At 33.4% G+C, this 17,241-nt stretch overlaps 2 protein-coding genes and 1 non-coding gene across 4 annotated transcripts in view; 2 read left to right on the plus strand and 1 right to left on the minus strand.

The window, feature by feature from the left end:
- LOC147065636 (solute carrier family 22 member 13-like) overlaps positions 1-7,934 on the plus strand; it is a 133,826-nt gene extending 125,892 nt beyond the window's left edge. For both annotated transcript variants that reach the window (XM_085956535.1, XM_085956536.1), the window contains exons 5-8: positions 2,721-2,944; positions 3,944-4,173; positions 6,062-6,240; positions 7,621-7,934. In XM_085956535.1, coding sequence (XP_085812661.1) covers positions 2,721-2,944; positions 3,944-4,173; positions 6,062-6,240; positions 7,621-7,836 — 849 coding nt within the window. In that variant the 3' untranslated portion in view covers positions 7,837-7,934. The remainder of the gene's footprint in view (positions 1-2,720; positions 2,945-3,943; positions 4,174-6,061; positions 6,241-7,620) is intronic.
- Positions 7,935-10,611: 2,677 nt separating this feature from the next.
- Positions 10,612-10,876, minus strand: LOC147065644 (RNase MRP). Its single transcript, XR_015071853.1, has one exon.
- A 588-nt stretch (positions 10,877-11,464) lies between these two features.
- Positions 11,465-14,867, plus strand: LOC147065645 (mitochondrial pyruvate carrier 2-like). Its single transcript, XM_085956711.1, has 3 exons — positions 11,465-11,716; positions 11,814-11,854; positions 14,307-14,867. Exons 1-3 carry the CDS (start codon positions 11,632-11,634, stop codon positions 14,538-14,540), a joined length of 360 nt encoding a protein of 119 aa, XP_085812837.1. The 5' UTR covers positions 11,465-11,631; the 3' UTR covers positions 14,541-14,867.
- Positions 14,868-17,241: the final 2,374 nt, after the last annotated feature.

Consider the following 17,241-nt stretch of genomic DNA (forward strand, 5'->3'; position numbering starts at 1 on the left):
TAAACAAGTAGGTTCATTTTCTTTTTAGTAATTTCCATGTGCTTTTTCTCTCCCTGGCACTTTGCATTAGAGTAAACTCAGTAAACTCAGTCAGAGCTCACTTTGAGCGTAGCAATCTAAGTCTTGGGCATCTTCTCCCAGGACACTCCCAGGCCAATTCTTAGATGCTTCACATCACCAATTGATGGGTCCCGTGATACTCTCGATTAAGACCGAGGGTGGTACGGGGCGGGTTTGGTGGAGGGAGTTTAACTTCAATGTTTTTAGTTTGTAACGGATAAATGTCAGTTTTATTTAGAATAGAACATGAGAAAGAAATACACACGATACTTTACAGATTCTAAAAACTCATACTCACATACTCTAAGGGCTCATACATTGTCCTACGAAGAACATAATGTAAATATTATAATAAAATTAGAATGGGTAATGAATTTAGTGATCTCTCAAAAATACCACGGTACTACATTTAAATTTCGAATGAATGTAATGTTATAAAATTATGCTCATTATAAATTATTTATTATACAAAAATACATCGCCACCCCAGTTATAAATAAACTTAAGATGGGATGTATCAGTTGTGTGAATGTAGATTCAAGATAGAATGCAAAGGTATGAGATTTTGACATATTATACCTATGGCAGAGTTGAATTCCGGGTAGCAAACATGGCGTAGCAATACTTACCGAAGAGAATTCAGTGCTCGAAATGGACCGGAGCGCACCGGAGTGCCGTTCCGGCTCGTGAAATCTATAAAGTTATAGCTCCGTCTCGTGGACAAAATAATTTGACCTTCTGAGCTAGATATGCCATATAATAAAAAATCTATAAAAATACACATAAAATTTGATAAACATGTTAATATCATCAGAAAATTTTCGAGCGCTCCAGTTCGTAAACTTTTCCATTTCGAGCGCTGAGAGAATCCAAAACCTCTTACGTTCAATAAAAACAAATGCAAGTTAGAAACAGGGTGACAATATGTTTATGTGTATATTTAAAGTTAACAATGAAAATTCATGTTTATTAATGACTATCTTTTTATCAGACCTTCAGTACTCAGTCAGTCTCCATTGAATACCTTTACAAAGAGATGCGGAAAAAAGAGACAAGCAAAATAAAGGTCACTTTCTTTGCTATTGAATAAAAATTTAAATTAATATAGGTACCTAATATTCTCTTCCCGAAAATTAATTTTAATTTAGTACACAGAGGACCAGATACCACAGCAGATACTCTATTTTATGACTGATGTAGGTTCAACTACCAGTAACCGGCTTCGATTTTTGTAGTGTTTTTTCGATTTGAAAACAATGCAATAAGATGAATTGACAAGTTTATTAACAGAACTAATTTTTTAACGTTTTTTATTCGTTTGTATTATAGTGATTATGTCAATGAGCATTTTATCTTCAAATTGAATGACATTTTTCTACTACACTTAACGAAAATGCTGATCAAACGAGAAAGATTTATATTATAACCTTTATAATTAATAAATGTCTATAATAATACGAGTGTACACTGCTGACCTTTTTTTAATATACAAAGGTAGGTACTTAAATGTTTTAGAGGTAAATTTTACACGAACTTTGAATAATAGATTTGACCTAAATTTAAATAAATATTGGCTACACATTATGTAGAAAGCTCGCTTCGTTGACAATCGATTTTTTCACGATATTTTGTATGATACCATGATTACTTTTTAAATATACCTACATTTTTTTAAACAACTTTTAAAATTTCCTTAAAAATCATAACATGACTAAGTAAATGAGGGAACACCCATCAATAAAAAAAATCATCCATTTATATACCTGATACTAATTCATTGTCTCGTCTTTGCCCAATAGCCACCTCGTCTCAAATATCTGAGTAAAACACTACCGTAACCGTATACAGTATATGTGATTTAAAATTTATAGCGTAATGTACAACCAAATTTAGAAGCTATACGTCTAACTTACGATGTCGAAATCGGCATCATAGTTTGAGAAAAACATAATATATTATTCCTATTAGAGCATCTTGGTGGAAGTAAAAAGAATATGCTACGTGTTTATCAGAATTCTTATTTCATATCCAGTGGCGGCTCGTGGATAAGATATCTGGGGGTGCTGCGGTTGATAAAAATAAAAAAATATATATTTTTTTATATTTTACTATTAACATCAAAATTAAATATAAATTATTAATTTTTAATTATATTTATAATTAAAATAAAGAACTTTGCATAAATTGCTTGCAAAAATAAATTTTAACAATGTTAATAAATCATTAAAGCTATATTTCTTTCCTCACTGTCACGCGCGTGCGAACGCAAAAACGGCGAAATACTGTCGGACCGGCAGTACTGATCAAGCTTCCAACTGCGATCCCCGCTCCCCGCGCCCCTTTTTCGCCCACTCGAGCATATTCCATTGAAAACGGTACTGCATACAATCATAAAGATGGTCACTTTCTGGTATTAGTACCGGGTTGTATGATAACTATTGGATGTATCGGTGCGCGGGCGATCTTAATACACGCTTAAATAATATTGATATTTTCATATAATATACATAAATTTATGTATATTATAATATTACATTTTTCTCAATTTGATTTGGGGTGCTGCAGTTCCGCAGTGCATATGGACAAGCCGCCACTGTTCACATCTGCAAATAATCAAGAAATAATGGCTATACCATATAAATATTTTTTTTCCGTTTCAGATACCAGAGAGCGCCCAGTGGTTGGTGAGCCGGGGTCGAGCCCGCGAAGCAGTGGAGTGTTTCGTCAAGATAGCTCGAAGAAATGGCAGAACCATTTCACCAGGTTGCATGGATGCCTTCATTGCAGAGTCTGATGCCCATCCCAAGCCGACGAGACCTTCGCTGATTGGACTTTTCCTCACGCCAAGATTGAGAAAAAACTATTGTATACTAATTTTCAAATCGTAAGTGTAGCTGATGCTTGTCAATTACTTCAACATGTAGTAGTGGCTGATTTATCAATCGATATTGTATCATATCACAAATATTAATACTTAAAACATTCTTCCTCCAGATGAAGTATCCTGTGGCATCCGTGACAGAATCTCTAAAGTGAGTTTCGGTTTGTTAGAAGTGTCATGTTTCTTTGACAATGAATGGCTGTTTCACTCTTCAGATATTTTAGTGATATTAGTAGACTTTTATACGAAATTTCAAAAAGATGTGACATATTTTACCAATAAACTCTCTGTCGATAGGCGAGATAACGGTGAATCAGATATATTATTGATTAATTTAATATAACGCAAACTTTTTAGCACCTATTCCACTTTTATTATTTAATAAATCTGGACCGGTTTCGTCCGCCTCAGAGGGACATTTCCAACCAAATCAGATAGGTATACATTTCGATTTAGGGACAAATTTTCACGAGCGATAATTTTTCGTTAAACGAGAATTGTGTGTATTTATTTTTATTTTGCTAGGAAAAAAAGACCTGCACATACGAATTGTCATCATTGGTTTTTAGAATTCTCAAAAAGGTATTATTTTGCTAAATGTGATATTATAATAGCAAATACTGAACAAAATGTTAATTAAGTTAATTCAAATAGAATTAACAAAACTAACTGTAATTCAAAACCATTATAATGCGCGTATTTACAAAGGAATAATTTGAAGAAGTATTATAAAATCTACGTACCATTTTAAATACCAAACTATGGTTGTATTGAAAAGTTGTAAAACGACAATATTTAAAATAATACTGTGTGATGGTATTCATAAATGTTATGTGAATATGATATATTGATTTTTACGTTGAGAATAGGTAGGGGATCATAATGTCATATATACATCTGTCCTACAAAGTCAATAATTTATTCAGCCTTAGTACCCAAAGAAACTTTCAAATATTTATTTTCGTCCTTTGCACCTTAATGAATTGAACTATTATCTTCTAGGATGGTCCTTACACTCTGCTACGACGCCATTTCGCGAAACGTCAATGGCCTTGGGTACTCTCCGTTCATTCTCTTTAGCTTTTCTTCCATGACCATTCTCCCTTCCTGCCTCGTCATCCTGGCGCTGCAAGACAAAATTGGACGCAAAGCGATGGCCTCATCTTCTTTATTAGTGACAGGACTATTCACCGCAATTTCTGGAGGCCTACTCTACCTAAATTCCAATACAGGTAATATTCCTACATATATATATACCTCCTTCTAGAATATAATATATATAAAAACATTGAGCTGCATTAAGCTGTGATAATATTGGGGTTCGTAATTATTAACCACGTAGAGTGTAGGCAATAATGTAGTAGCTTCGAATTGTAGGTTAATTTGAAAAGAACTTACCACTCCTACGATAGGATTTAACTATAATTTCAAATTCACCCAATTAGTTAATTAGGATACACGATATCTACTGTATACAGTTATTGTCAAAATAATCCTTGTATACATAAGTTCTTAAAATTGTAGTATATAAATAAATTCAATGCTAATATGACATTTCATACGTCTCATATACTACCGTATCAAAGGAGATATTTTGAGTATACAGTGTAACTATAAATACCCAAAGATACTCCCTCAGTGACGTCCCGTGGGGGTGAACAGATTGAGCGTCGCTTGGGGGCGGCAGTTACTCGAAGGGTGCCAAATCGAGAAGAATCATTTGGTATTATAGAAATAGCTAAAATTATTTTGTTTACATGTTGTACAATAATAGCATAGTAAAAATGATATAAAAATAATAAATCTGTGTATTGCTAAATGGTACAAACCAAATGTGTCAGAAATATTAACCAATTAGAATTAGGACCTCAGACTCTGATGATTTGGGCAAATGTCTAACATAATTACCTTATTTATTCGCTTTTTATATCTAAATTTAGTTTGGTATGTTTTAGTGGTATACATTTTGCTAGTAATGTCTCCATACAATGCATTTATTAGATATTGGAGTCATGAAAGGATGATAAAACATACCTACTGTATAAAAAATGGGACGGCATTTTGTCTAGGGACCTCACTTGACTCCCTTACCAATTGGATGAAGGCAGTCAAAGAACCATTATTTTTAAAATGAATAATCACGCTAAACGAACTTGCTACGAACCGTGGCAATTGTAATAATTATTACCTAATGCTCCTTCAATACACAGATTAACATTATTTAATAACATAATAATAGACGTGCAATCGCTATGGTTTTTTCCTAAAATTCACTCTATTTCAATTTTTTCAGAAGCTTATCAACCTTGCTTTAATTATGTCTTCATAAAGTGTCAATTACATCGAGCTTCTTTACGAGCTGTTTGTTGGCGAATTTAAAAGCGGGCGATTTAGCTACTGCGATTTGATCATTACACACAAAACTTTCCATTCGCTGAGAAGCCACAAGCCAGCGACTATTTTGACAGAACGTAGTTCGTTTTTTTACCGGGATGTTGCTACTGCGCTCTACTGCACAGACGCAGTAGGCCCACACGCCGGCGTGTAGCGTGTAAAGTTGACCGGCTTTCAACTTTTCTTTGGTAGAGTGTTTACAACCTGCTTGTTAGCTTGTTCGATGATTATACTGGGCGACTTTACAGGCAGATTATAAATTCGCCATCAAACAGCTCGTAAAGAAGCTCAATGTAATTGACGCTTAACAGTGAGTTTAAGTACTTGGAGACCCAAGGCACTGACTGATTTTGTTGCCCCCACAATAAAAAATAAAAGAAAACCATGAATGTAACTACCAACGTGCATATTAAAAATAAATATGTATATCTTCCTTATTCAAATATTATTAAAGTTGACAGTAATGGCACAATTATGAATTTCAGTACTTATGGTATAGGCCTTTTTGACATTAGTTGCAGGGATTATTTTTTCCTTTTGGTAATATTATATTATGACTACTCAGTTTGTGTGAAATGCGCGTCTTTTTAAGATTCGAGTATAATTTAATAACTAACTAAGCACTGTTTCGAGGCCCCCTTTTAAATCTTCTGACAACTCGATTGCGTCATTTGCGTCAAAGAAAATCGGCGCTGTCTGAATTTTTATTTTCATTACTACTATCAGATCCTCTGTTGGCGGTTTGCATGGCTGCATTGGGTCGCTTTGGAGTAAACGTGGCTTACAACTCTGGAGCACAGTATGCTGCTGAACTAATCCCAACAGAAGTTCGAGGACAAGGAATAGCTGCAGCCCACGTGGCCGGCTACGCAGCCACCTTCTTCAGTCCGTACATAATTTATTTGGTAAATATTACTCCATTTTTTTCATGTTAATAATATTATAATATTATTAGCGAAGAACATTATTAGTAGTAGGTACATAAAACGCTAGTCCTGGAGTAGCCATATAGTTACCATTATTTGTAACAAGGCGCTTAAGAGCATACATAAGTGAAATGGCAAATAATTTTCAACAGTAGGTGGGACGAAATTTTTCACTCGTCGCCAATCGGAGACCGACAGTCGAAGTGTAAGCACGTCAATTTTTTTTGTGATGGCGTCGGAGGAATATATTCTTAAATCGTGTAAAGATGCCTAAAAACTTTACACGTGTACTTGAAAAAGAAAACATGTAATGAATATACTATTATTATTACTAATATAACAATAAACATAACATTAAATGGACGCATGTTGAATTTTTATGACAAATTATAATTCGTTCGGCTCGCGTCATTTGCACGATCCGCGCATCGCCTAGTCACGATCTTTTTAGACCATGCCTCAACTGAAGTATAATAGCCTTAAGGTGTTGGGCTTCGTCATGCGTACTTCCCGGGTCTTTTCGGATGTTACGGTATTAAAACTTTTGTTTAATTCTTTAGTACGAATCAGGCTTGAGATTGGGTATATTGTTTGGGCACCAGTTCAATCAGTTGAAGTATGGCCTTATGGTCGAGAGGGTTTAGAAGAAATTCTTGAGACTCCTTTACTTGAGGTTGTATGGATACTATCCGTGGCTTTATCCTACTGACTTTCTCTTAGGTATGCTTACATACTGAAGTCTGCAATTTAGAAGAGATCTTTATTTAGCTACGTATTTTTTTCGACTTATACGAGGTATAAATGAGAACTCTGCCATTCTGAGCAATACCTGTGTATCCCTGATAACTATCTTAGAAATAGAGAGCATCAGTTGTTTATTCTCCCAAGTGCAGAACCAACCTGCCACTGGCAATGCCAATTGGGAGGGTGATAACTGTGTTCAACCAAATTGCTTCGGGTGTTGATATATTCCACTTGCGTGAGGGTGAGTTAGGTGGACGCTATTTTATAAATTCTTAAAATTAGCAAACTCGGTGTACTTCTTTGAACTTCTATAGATGTATAATTGTATTTTCACTGCTTTATAATAATGTTTCATGTCATGTTGTGAACCTCTTAAACTTATAATTTGTAATTTCCACAATATTTAAAAAAAATGAAATTTAATTGAAATTGAAATTTAGTTTTTTTAATAGATACCTACAGGAAAAAATACTTACTCTGCCGTGGTATATTAAAAACATTTTTATTATAACTACATAAGTATAACATAAAGGTCTATCCTATCTCTCCATTATGTTAAACCTTACCTACGTATTGATGACAAATTATTGATTTCATATTATTATTTTCTTGTAGGGCTCATACTCCCTGGCGATACCACCGCTTATATTGGGAAGTCTAGCCATAATGTGCGCTGGACTTTGTCTGCTGCTGCCTGAAACCTTGGGGAGATCTTTACCGACCACTCTTCAAGATGGCGAGGAATTCGGACAGGGGGAGAGGCTTTGGGACTTCGCTTGCGTCAAAACAATGTCCACGTCCACTGCAGAGCTCGTCACTGACTATAAATAATAAATTATTTTGTATATTTAATTATTTTTTACATTATAACCAAAAATATTTCAATCGTCCAAAGATATTTTGTAATTTAATAAATTATTTTTAGTAGTTTTACTTTTTTGATATGTCTGTCCCAATCTTCGTCTTATTTTTCCTAGTTCCCTGCATATTTTATATGCAGCCAATTCCACAAAAAATATAGGTATTCAATGATAATTCTGGCAAATAATGACACTGACCCAAATGACTGATTTCTGAATCCACGGAAACCGAGAAAAATGGCTTACAATATAATTATATCATTACTCTGAGCTTACAATCAATTGTCGTTGAGATTCTCTACTTTGTAGAAATCAATCTTTTCTGCCTTGTAAGGGAATTTATATAATATCAAAGAGATTGAACTATATATCTACTGTCTCACTATATGACGAAAAATAAGTGTTTCTCGAAGATATTTTATGATCTTCTTTTATATAAAATCAGCAATAATGGACAACATAAAATAAATCTGAAGACATTTATAGTTCGGTAGGTGTCCAAATTATTAATTAAACCCTAAACTAAAATATAGTACCTAATTAATAGATATCCCTTAACCAGGGCCGAATTTACCGTAGGACTATTTATTATAGCACGTGGCTCCCGAATCAATAAGGGGCCCGTAACTCAACAAATAAATTATTATACGCTGAAATAACACGGCCAAACACAAAAATAGTCCATGAAGCAATTAATGTTATATTGAAGTCTCTTATTCATTTCGGTTGTTCTTTTTGAATATGCGTAATTAAAATAATGATTTAGCAAATATTATTTAATAGTATTAACCTAGGCTTAAAGTGTAAATACGGTCCTGCCAGCAACCCGGTAAGTTTTTATTTATCTAATATGATTTTTGAGAAAAGGTAGGTAGATAGGTAGCCAGATGCATGTTTTATAGTGAATGTAATTCAGAAAAAACGTTTAATTAGGTAGGTACCTCAGAAAAATACTAATTTTCGTAGGATTACTGGTTCGAAAATAAAGATAGATTTTTAAGATCTATCAAGAAAATTCTATTTTATAGAAAATTCCTTGTACATTATATTTTGTTTTTTTTTTACAATAGATTAATAAGTTAAATTAACATACCTACTATGTATGTATTGTTTCCATACAAACGTACCCCAAAATTGTTTACCTTCAGCCAATTCCAAAAAATCACAAATCCTATGTTTTAACCTGCTATTATATTTTTTTCATAATTGACAATAGCGTCCTACGAGTCTGCCAGTCGGTGCAAATGGCATAAGTACTAAAAGTTGTTCATATTAGTCGTGTGCAATCGATCTATGCCCCAAACTTAAATGACCAGACCTGACGAAATAAATTACCAGACAGTAATAAAAAAAACTAACGCATCTGTTTATAATGTCCTGGGTCTGGCAAATACTCATCTTGTTTTTCAATGTGTGCTTAGAGTCCAGAGTATGGACGTAGTAGGTTGGGCAAGTGGCTAACATCAATTTCTCGTAAAAACAGAAATCTATTAATTATCACAACCTTCGCTCTGTGAGGGGCCACATTATAATCTTCTAGGAACTTGGTAAAAACAAAATTGACACAATTTGACTGATTTTTGTCTACAATTCCGGTACCTACCTACAGTGGCGCACCCAGGATTTAATATTGGGAGGTTCCCAAGGAGGTGAATGTAAATTAGTCCCATAGACTCTTTTTCTTCTTCATATAATTATTTTTACATATTTTCGCAATACACGGCGGTATATGTGTACAGTTTCTCCTAGTTTTTATTAAATTGGAGGCATAACGGCGGTAACAGTTGAGCGTGTCATCAGCGACTGGCGGATTGGAAGTGACTAACAGCGACCATGCTGGACATGTGCGCCTAGTATGCTAAAACATTACCCAAATATTATCGGCTGTGCTACCCGCTTGGTCTAGAGAACTACAATATTTATGCCGAATTCCACTGAAAAAAAAATGTTCTTTTGACTAACACTACACCGACTAGTGGGTGTAGTCGTTCTTTTCGCCGAATGTTTATCGTCGAGTTTTGGTTTTTTAATATTGAGATTCCAAAATATTAATTGAAAATGGACAAAAAAAGTATTAGTGCATTTAACTTATACAAAAACCTACTCAATACCACACAGCCTAATTTCTCGTTTATCGGTATTTTGTCTATTGCACTCGGTATACCTACACCATGGCCTCCACATCCTGAAGCGGGCCCTCAGGCTAGGATATTTGGCGGTCCCCCTACCTACCGCTAAGATTAAAGGCAGTATGAAATACTACATGAACGTTTTTCAAATTGTGTTTTAGTTCAAATTAAGGGCACTTATACAGTGAATTATTGGCGATTTTTAATACATCTACTTTAATAATGGACCTGTCAAATATCGGCACATAATAATCAGAAAATATATTGCATATGGCCATCAAGTATAATAGCGCCTCAGTCGACTTTTTTTTTACTATGAAAGCTAATTTATGATGTGTGTTCATCTCACTTATCTGGTCAACCCGACACGCCGGGCCCCCCACAGCCCGGGCCCCCAGATTAGAGCCCTGTCAGCTCCCCAGCTATGACCTACACCACTGCCAGGGCCCCTGCCCCCCCTGGGTGCCCCACTGCCTACCGATCACGGAATATAAAAAAATATACTCAATCGTGATAAAGTGATCGTCACTAATTATTATTTGGTAGATAGGTAAGTAATCTGATAAATTGAATAGAAACCAATGAATGAATGATGAAAAAAACAAAAAAAAAAGTAGAATTCTGTCAGACTGAGCCCCATTTGGTTACAGCATGTCGAAATGACTCCTGCTCAAACATTATCTTTGCTCCGACCAACACCGCAACGCAGACACAAGCCAGAGTCCCCAACGGATCGGATCTCACCCTTTGGGTTCGCCACGCTGCGGCTGACGGCATCAAGCCACGGCAATTTCTGCCACGGGTCCGGGGACTTTCCACAGGACGAGAGGAAAGTTATTATAAACTTGTACGTAGTCCCGAGAGTTTGCATTGACAGAACCCTGATGACGTATGTCAAAAATTGTTTATACAAATCGAGACAAATAATATGTATTACATGCGACTTGTAAATTCTCCATCTAGGAAATATTTTTATAAGTATAATATTATATTGTTATTTTAACTATTTTACGAAATTTGTTACACAGAATTCAGTATTATTATTCATTTAATTTCATTCATGAAATTTATTAGTAGGTGTTTATTCATTCATAATTTTACATAATAATATGTTTATTTATTTTATGTCGTCTAGTTTGACGTATTTTATTTGTTTCACATCTAAAATAGTTTAATACTGACACCTATTAATTTAACTATAAACTAAAATGTCCACATTTCTTGTTATTGATTTAAAAAAGATAATGTAGTTTTATGAGAGATGTCAATATCTAAAGAATCGATTTTGTCACCGGCTACATTTATTATAAATAATACGATACTATAATTTATCGCTTTCAGTTTTAATTCAATACATCCATATATTTATACTATACATACATTGATATTTATAGATTGAAAAAATATACGTAAAGGAAAACACCGACCACAATCTGGTAACTGCGTTATATTTAATTTTCTATTATGGTTACACCGATTGAACTGTCATGTAAAAGTGCGACCTCGAAATTCTGACAGTTTATTGGTTAAATTTAAAATCGCGTCAAATGAGTCGGGTCATGCCAGGAAGGAAGTAAAAATTGCTGTGTCCCCCAATTTATTCAATCGATTTTCTGTTTTGTTACACTCGACCGAAAATGTCCGCCTTGTACAGAGTAACGATAAACGCGGCTGACAAATTTGTTCCCAAGAATTTGAGACCCCTATGGGAACATCCCGCAGGTAAACTATATTATAATATGAAAGAAATTTAATAACAAACGTTACATAATTTCCATTTCTCATCTGTTATGATTTCTAATTTGTGTTTTTGTTTTAGGTCCTAAGACGATATTTTTCTGGGCTCCCTTATTTAAATGGGTAAGTTAATCGTTTTTTATTTCTTTGGTGCAATTTGCAGTTCACTCTTTGCTGACACCACATAGTATTATGATCTTTAAAAATAATTAAATAAGATAACCTATCACTATAGCTACAATGTCAAATGATTACATGCAGATGTGATAAGCTACATTTTTCCAGTTTTAAATTACAATCTTTTATCTCTAATATATTTAATTTATCAAATCATTTATTCAGAGATATTAAAACATATATAGGTAGGTAGGTATATAATATTATACAAATCATTTTTTTTCATTAGAGTAACATTAAAAAAATATCCATAAGTACATATTGTATTGTTATTCAATGTATTCCTAAATATGTAAATTCCTGCCAGTGTCAACATAGGTACCATATTTACATTTGACAATTTTTTTAAAGTCAAATCATTTATGAATGGTAATTTGAGGATTTTTGGTAAATACCATTATATCACTATTAATCATTCATACCACCAATATCATTGTTGTCAATTTTGATGTTATATTCTTACTAAACTTTACTCAACATCTTTTTTCTTTCTCAAATTTTTACTTTATAATCAAAGTAATAGCCCACTTCGGTACAAGTCGGTTATAGAGAAGCCAGGCAGGAACAGCGCTAATTGTTGTAGCCGATTTTGGGCAAAATTCAAGAATGAAAACCTAACCAAACTTAAACTAACCCAACCTAACAATTAATCCAGTATATCGGTTATCTTCAAAATGCGTTTGCCCCTGGCTTCACTATAACCGACTTGTACCCCCACTTCTAAACTCACTGGTCACGCGTTTGAATCCTGCAGTTGGATTAAATCATGTGTCTTTTTTTATTTTGTTTTTACCCACAATACAGACCCACTAAGAAACAAAAATATCACACAACACTTCCAATTATTGTTTTCTGCAAATACCTATAATATAGTACACCATATTTATTGTCAAAATTGCAATTTTCATTTTCTTTTACATGCCAAGAAGCCAAAAAAGTATGCACAAAAATCATATATTTGAAACAAATTGTCAAAAGGTAAAAGTCGTAGGTTATCTGTTTTATTTTTTTGTTGGCGTTTTTCAAGTATTTCTTTGACGATATAGAATTCTATGTATTTAACATAATGATTATTTTCATCTGACACTATACAATTACAGTTTTATCGAGATCGAAAATTTCTTTGAAAATTCAAATAATTATTGTATCTTCTGTATACCGAAAGTTAACGACACATAAATTACATACCTGTGACTATTTTTAATTAAAAATCATAAAGATTTAAAATGAAAAACATTTTGTTAGGTAGGTACCTAAAAAATACATACTATGTTTATCTGAAAAATTTGTTTTTCCTGTCAGTGAAAGGATTTACTCAGCACTACTAATAACATTGTGTTTACAATGTTTAACTGTTATGGTATCAGATGTAATATTTTACGATGAAATTAAATCTCTTGAATTAAAATGTCTCACACTATAATATTGTCTCAATTAGACTTTGCCTTGTTCGACTGTGTATTTATAATGATGTGATAAAAAATTGAATGCTTGATAATAGCTTCTACTATGGTCATAAAAATTATGGCATATTTAATAAAAAAATTGTAAAGAATTTTCAATTTCGGGTTTGTACAACGATCAACGTGTATGTATAATGGAATCTCAATAATCCGGCACCTCCAGTAATCCGGTATCCTATCTAAGGCGGAGGAAGAGATTTTTTAACCAGTTAACTGCCTAAAGCAAACTTGCTCGCCGTAATCACACCAATTCTTACGTTAATTATTACCAATTAACTAATTGCGGCATAGAAGCGGTTAAATGAAGTGTGATTTTGAGAAACCAATCATCAAAAAGAGATTTCATATTATATTGGTAAACAATAGAAAAACATGTTTTCCTACTATTGACTGAGTTTTTAAATTCATATGATCTTATTGAAAAGCACAAATACATTCAGTACTTACTTCCTTCTATATTTTAATATTTTTTTATTTTCCACTAATCCGACACCATCAGACTTTATATGGTGACTTTGGATTAGTTGGATTGTACTGTATTTTCAAAAATAAAAATGATTTTAATATGAATGTTCTAATTAATGATAAAAATGAGGATCTAATTTTCTCATAAATAATGAGAAAAATAATATTAATCACATTATCTATTACTGTATTGTATACCAATTTATTGAGAAACTAGCCATTTTCAGTTCAAAAAATATGTTATTTCAAATGAAATTCATACGAAACCTAATAGATTCCAGCATGTGCATTTGTAAAATTACAGTATCAATAAATCAGGTTGAATTGCAGGATTGCAAACATGAATATAAAACGCTGTGGATGTGTTATTCTAATAGCCTTTTTACGAGGTTCTAATCGTAATATCTTCTCCAAGTGGGTGCAATAATTGTTCTTGTTGAACTAAATAATAAAAGTCACTCGTTTTTCAGGGTCTTGTAGCTGCTGGAATCGGTGATCTTCAGAGACCTGCGGAGAAACTATCCATCTCACAATCCGGATCCCTGGCTGCCACCGGCTTGATCTGGTCACGCTATTCGTTGGTCATCGTACCCAAGAACTACAGTCTCTTCGCTGTCAATGTTTTCGTTGCCAGCACACAGTGTTACCAATTATTCCGGGCTGTGATGTACGCACAATCTCAAAAGGCTGTCAAAGCGGCATGACCGACTCATACATAAATATAATAGGAAATTAAACTAAATGTAACACAGACCTCATTATCAGCATTGAATGCTGTCTTCCATTCCCAAGTGATTTGCACTGTGAATAAAAAAACATGAAAAGCATAGCTTTAAACGTTACTCACTGGCTGTCGTTAGCTAATATTATATAAGTTGTTAAATTAATCGTTAAAATATATTTTTTTAAACACTTAATTATTTATTTATCAAAAATATGAAGAGGTGTGAGTATTACTTGTTTCTAAATATTTATTTTTTTAAAAACATAAATAATTATTTATTCTAATAAATGTGACATGAAAACATGAATTGTTTTTATTTCTATACCATTCTTTGAGTACTTCTGACTTTAGGTATCATTAATTGAATCAACAATTTCATTCATTGTAATAATCTTCCCACATATTATAATCAATACATAAGTGTGTGATAATAATATTACTATGTACATTGATTCATCAAATTAATTTTTCGCTTGTTCCGAATAGTGAAATAGATAAAATGAAATAACAGGAACAGAATACATGGAATCTATTCTCAATGAGATAACATTGGCCGTATGCCAAGACCAATTAATTGACTCGCTATATATATAATCTTGACATTGAAAATACTCTACACTGCTTGAATTGGTGCCACACAAGGTTAGATTTATTATGCAATTGAGTGACAGCAGTTAGTTTGATACGCATATGAACAAAACAAAAACAATTTCTTTTATAGGTACCTATATTGTTTTCATGTTGGTTTATGTAAATTAATCATAGTTATTATGGAGATATTTCCAATCCTGCATGCTTGATAAAACGAGATATACGACGGCAGGAGAATCGCAATATCGAAAAATATAATAATATGTTGAAACTGCAACTATTTTGGAAGAAAAAAACAAAACATCAGTGTGGTATGTATCATAATTTTTATGTGCTATTCCAGGGTTGGCGAACCTTTTTACATACAGGTGCCAAAATTTCCCAAATAATATTTTACGACTGTGACGTGACGTGCCTAGCAGTTTTTCATGGTGAAAAAAATTAAAAATAAATTTTAATCCGATCCTCTGTTTGCATGGCTCTTTTTTGCACGGTTTAAAAAAGTACCGATTATTTTTTATTTACACTGATTTTTTTGCTTTAACACGGTTTAAAAAAACTAAAAAGAATAAAAATATGTATGTATACATGTTTATCAAAAAATTGCGTTGCAATGGACCGCACGCCATGAGTGCATACATATGTTCTCACCGGATGCCGCCCATACATACATGGCACCACTAGTCAGTCACTTCCGGGTCGATATGAGACGCGCCACTTGCTTTGGCGTCAGCATCATTAAATATTTCCAGCGATGAGTGATTTTTCGCCAGCGAAAAACAGCAGTAAACGGGCATGCTTATTGTCAAGTAGCGACATTGAATGAATATATTTCTCTATGCTAAATGTAATTTAAATCGAAAACTATGTATTTTTATATACCTATACCTAAATAATAAATAAATTCGATTTATTTTTGAGTTCAAGAATTTTGTATTTTGAGTTGATTTTAAGTAATGGAACCTATCTACCATTTTTGTATGGGTACCTAATCTTTTTTTACACGGTTTTGCTATGCACGGTAGTCTTTGGTACGTATCCCTCGAGCAATACGAGGATCGGGTGTATTAATAAAAAAGTTTAAAAATTACAATTGACTTCTTGAGATTCTATCTTTCACTGTGTTTCTAGCCGAAGGCATATCTTTTATTATTTGAATATTTTTTTGTTTTCAAAGAGATCGTGGAAGCATTTAAACAAACCACCCTTCTTTCATATATTTTCCATTACTAAACGGTTTTCCATTTTTATCGATTATGTTTGAGGGAAAATAACAAGCAGCTGTTATATTTGAATGACTGCCGATAATTAATTCCTTGTTTATTGATTGAATATTTTTATTTTGAATTGCCAAATCCTAAGGACTGACCTATGCAATTATATATTTACATTAAATAATGATTATTTTTGAAAGAGTATTTGCTTGCTAATTTTTATACAATTCGATCTGTCATTTATGCATGGATTTGTCATTTCTGTTTACGCATCGATTGGTAAAAATAATATTAAAAACTGAAGAAAATATGCATGGCTATGTCGTCATTATTTTTTAATAGGAGATAAGTATATTTATATATATTTACTAGCTGACCCGGCAAACGTTGTTCTGTCATACAAATTATTTCTAGTGAATATTTTGGTTGTTAAATAAAAAATAACGAATGTATCGTAAGTGTGTGGGGATGGGATATATGACAGAAAGAGGAATAGAGCGCTGTAGACGATGACCGCCAATAAAAACAAAAAACATCAACCATTCATTTTCTCAATTCAAAATGAGTAATGATGTTCATAATGAATGAATTACCTATGACAGGATCTCGTTGTTTAATGTTTATGCAATATCCGTCTTGTCCCTTCCAGAAAATAAGCGGATATTGGAGAGCGTCGTATGAACGGTGTGGGTCAGCGATGATCTCCAGATTATTGATTCTTCTTCGAATCACGATTTCTCGCGTCGATGTGCGGTCGCCAACCATGATTCCAGCAATGTCGTCAACAACAGGCTCATTGAATCGACGCACGTGCTATCCAGCTGGTGTTTTATCAGAATTGATGACAATAGCGTGATTGTCACTTTGCAATTCGTG

Source organism: Rhyacophila brunnea, unplaced genomic scaffold (genome assembly GCF_057557595.1).
Source record: "Rhyacophila brunnea isolate RB1 unplaced genomic scaffold, BYU_Rbru_1.0 scaffold_6, whole genome shotgun sequence".
Taxonomy (NCBI): Eukaryota; Metazoa; Arthropoda; class Insecta; order Trichoptera; family Rhyacophilidae; genus Rhyacophila; species Rhyacophila brunnea.

Coding starts and splice junctions, on each gene's coding strand:
- LOC147065645 (XM_085956711.1), top strand. CDS start 11,632: ATGTCCGCCTTGTACAGAGTAACGATAAACGCGGCTGACAAATTTGTT. Junction 11,717..11,813: donor CCTATGGGAACATCCCGCAG/GTAAACTATATT, acceptor TTTTTGTTTTAG/GTCCTAAGACGATATTTTTC. Junction 11,855..14,306: donor GGGCTCCCTTATTTAAATGG/GTAAGTTAATCG, acceptor CTCGTTTTTCAG/GGTCTTGTAGCTGCTGGAAT.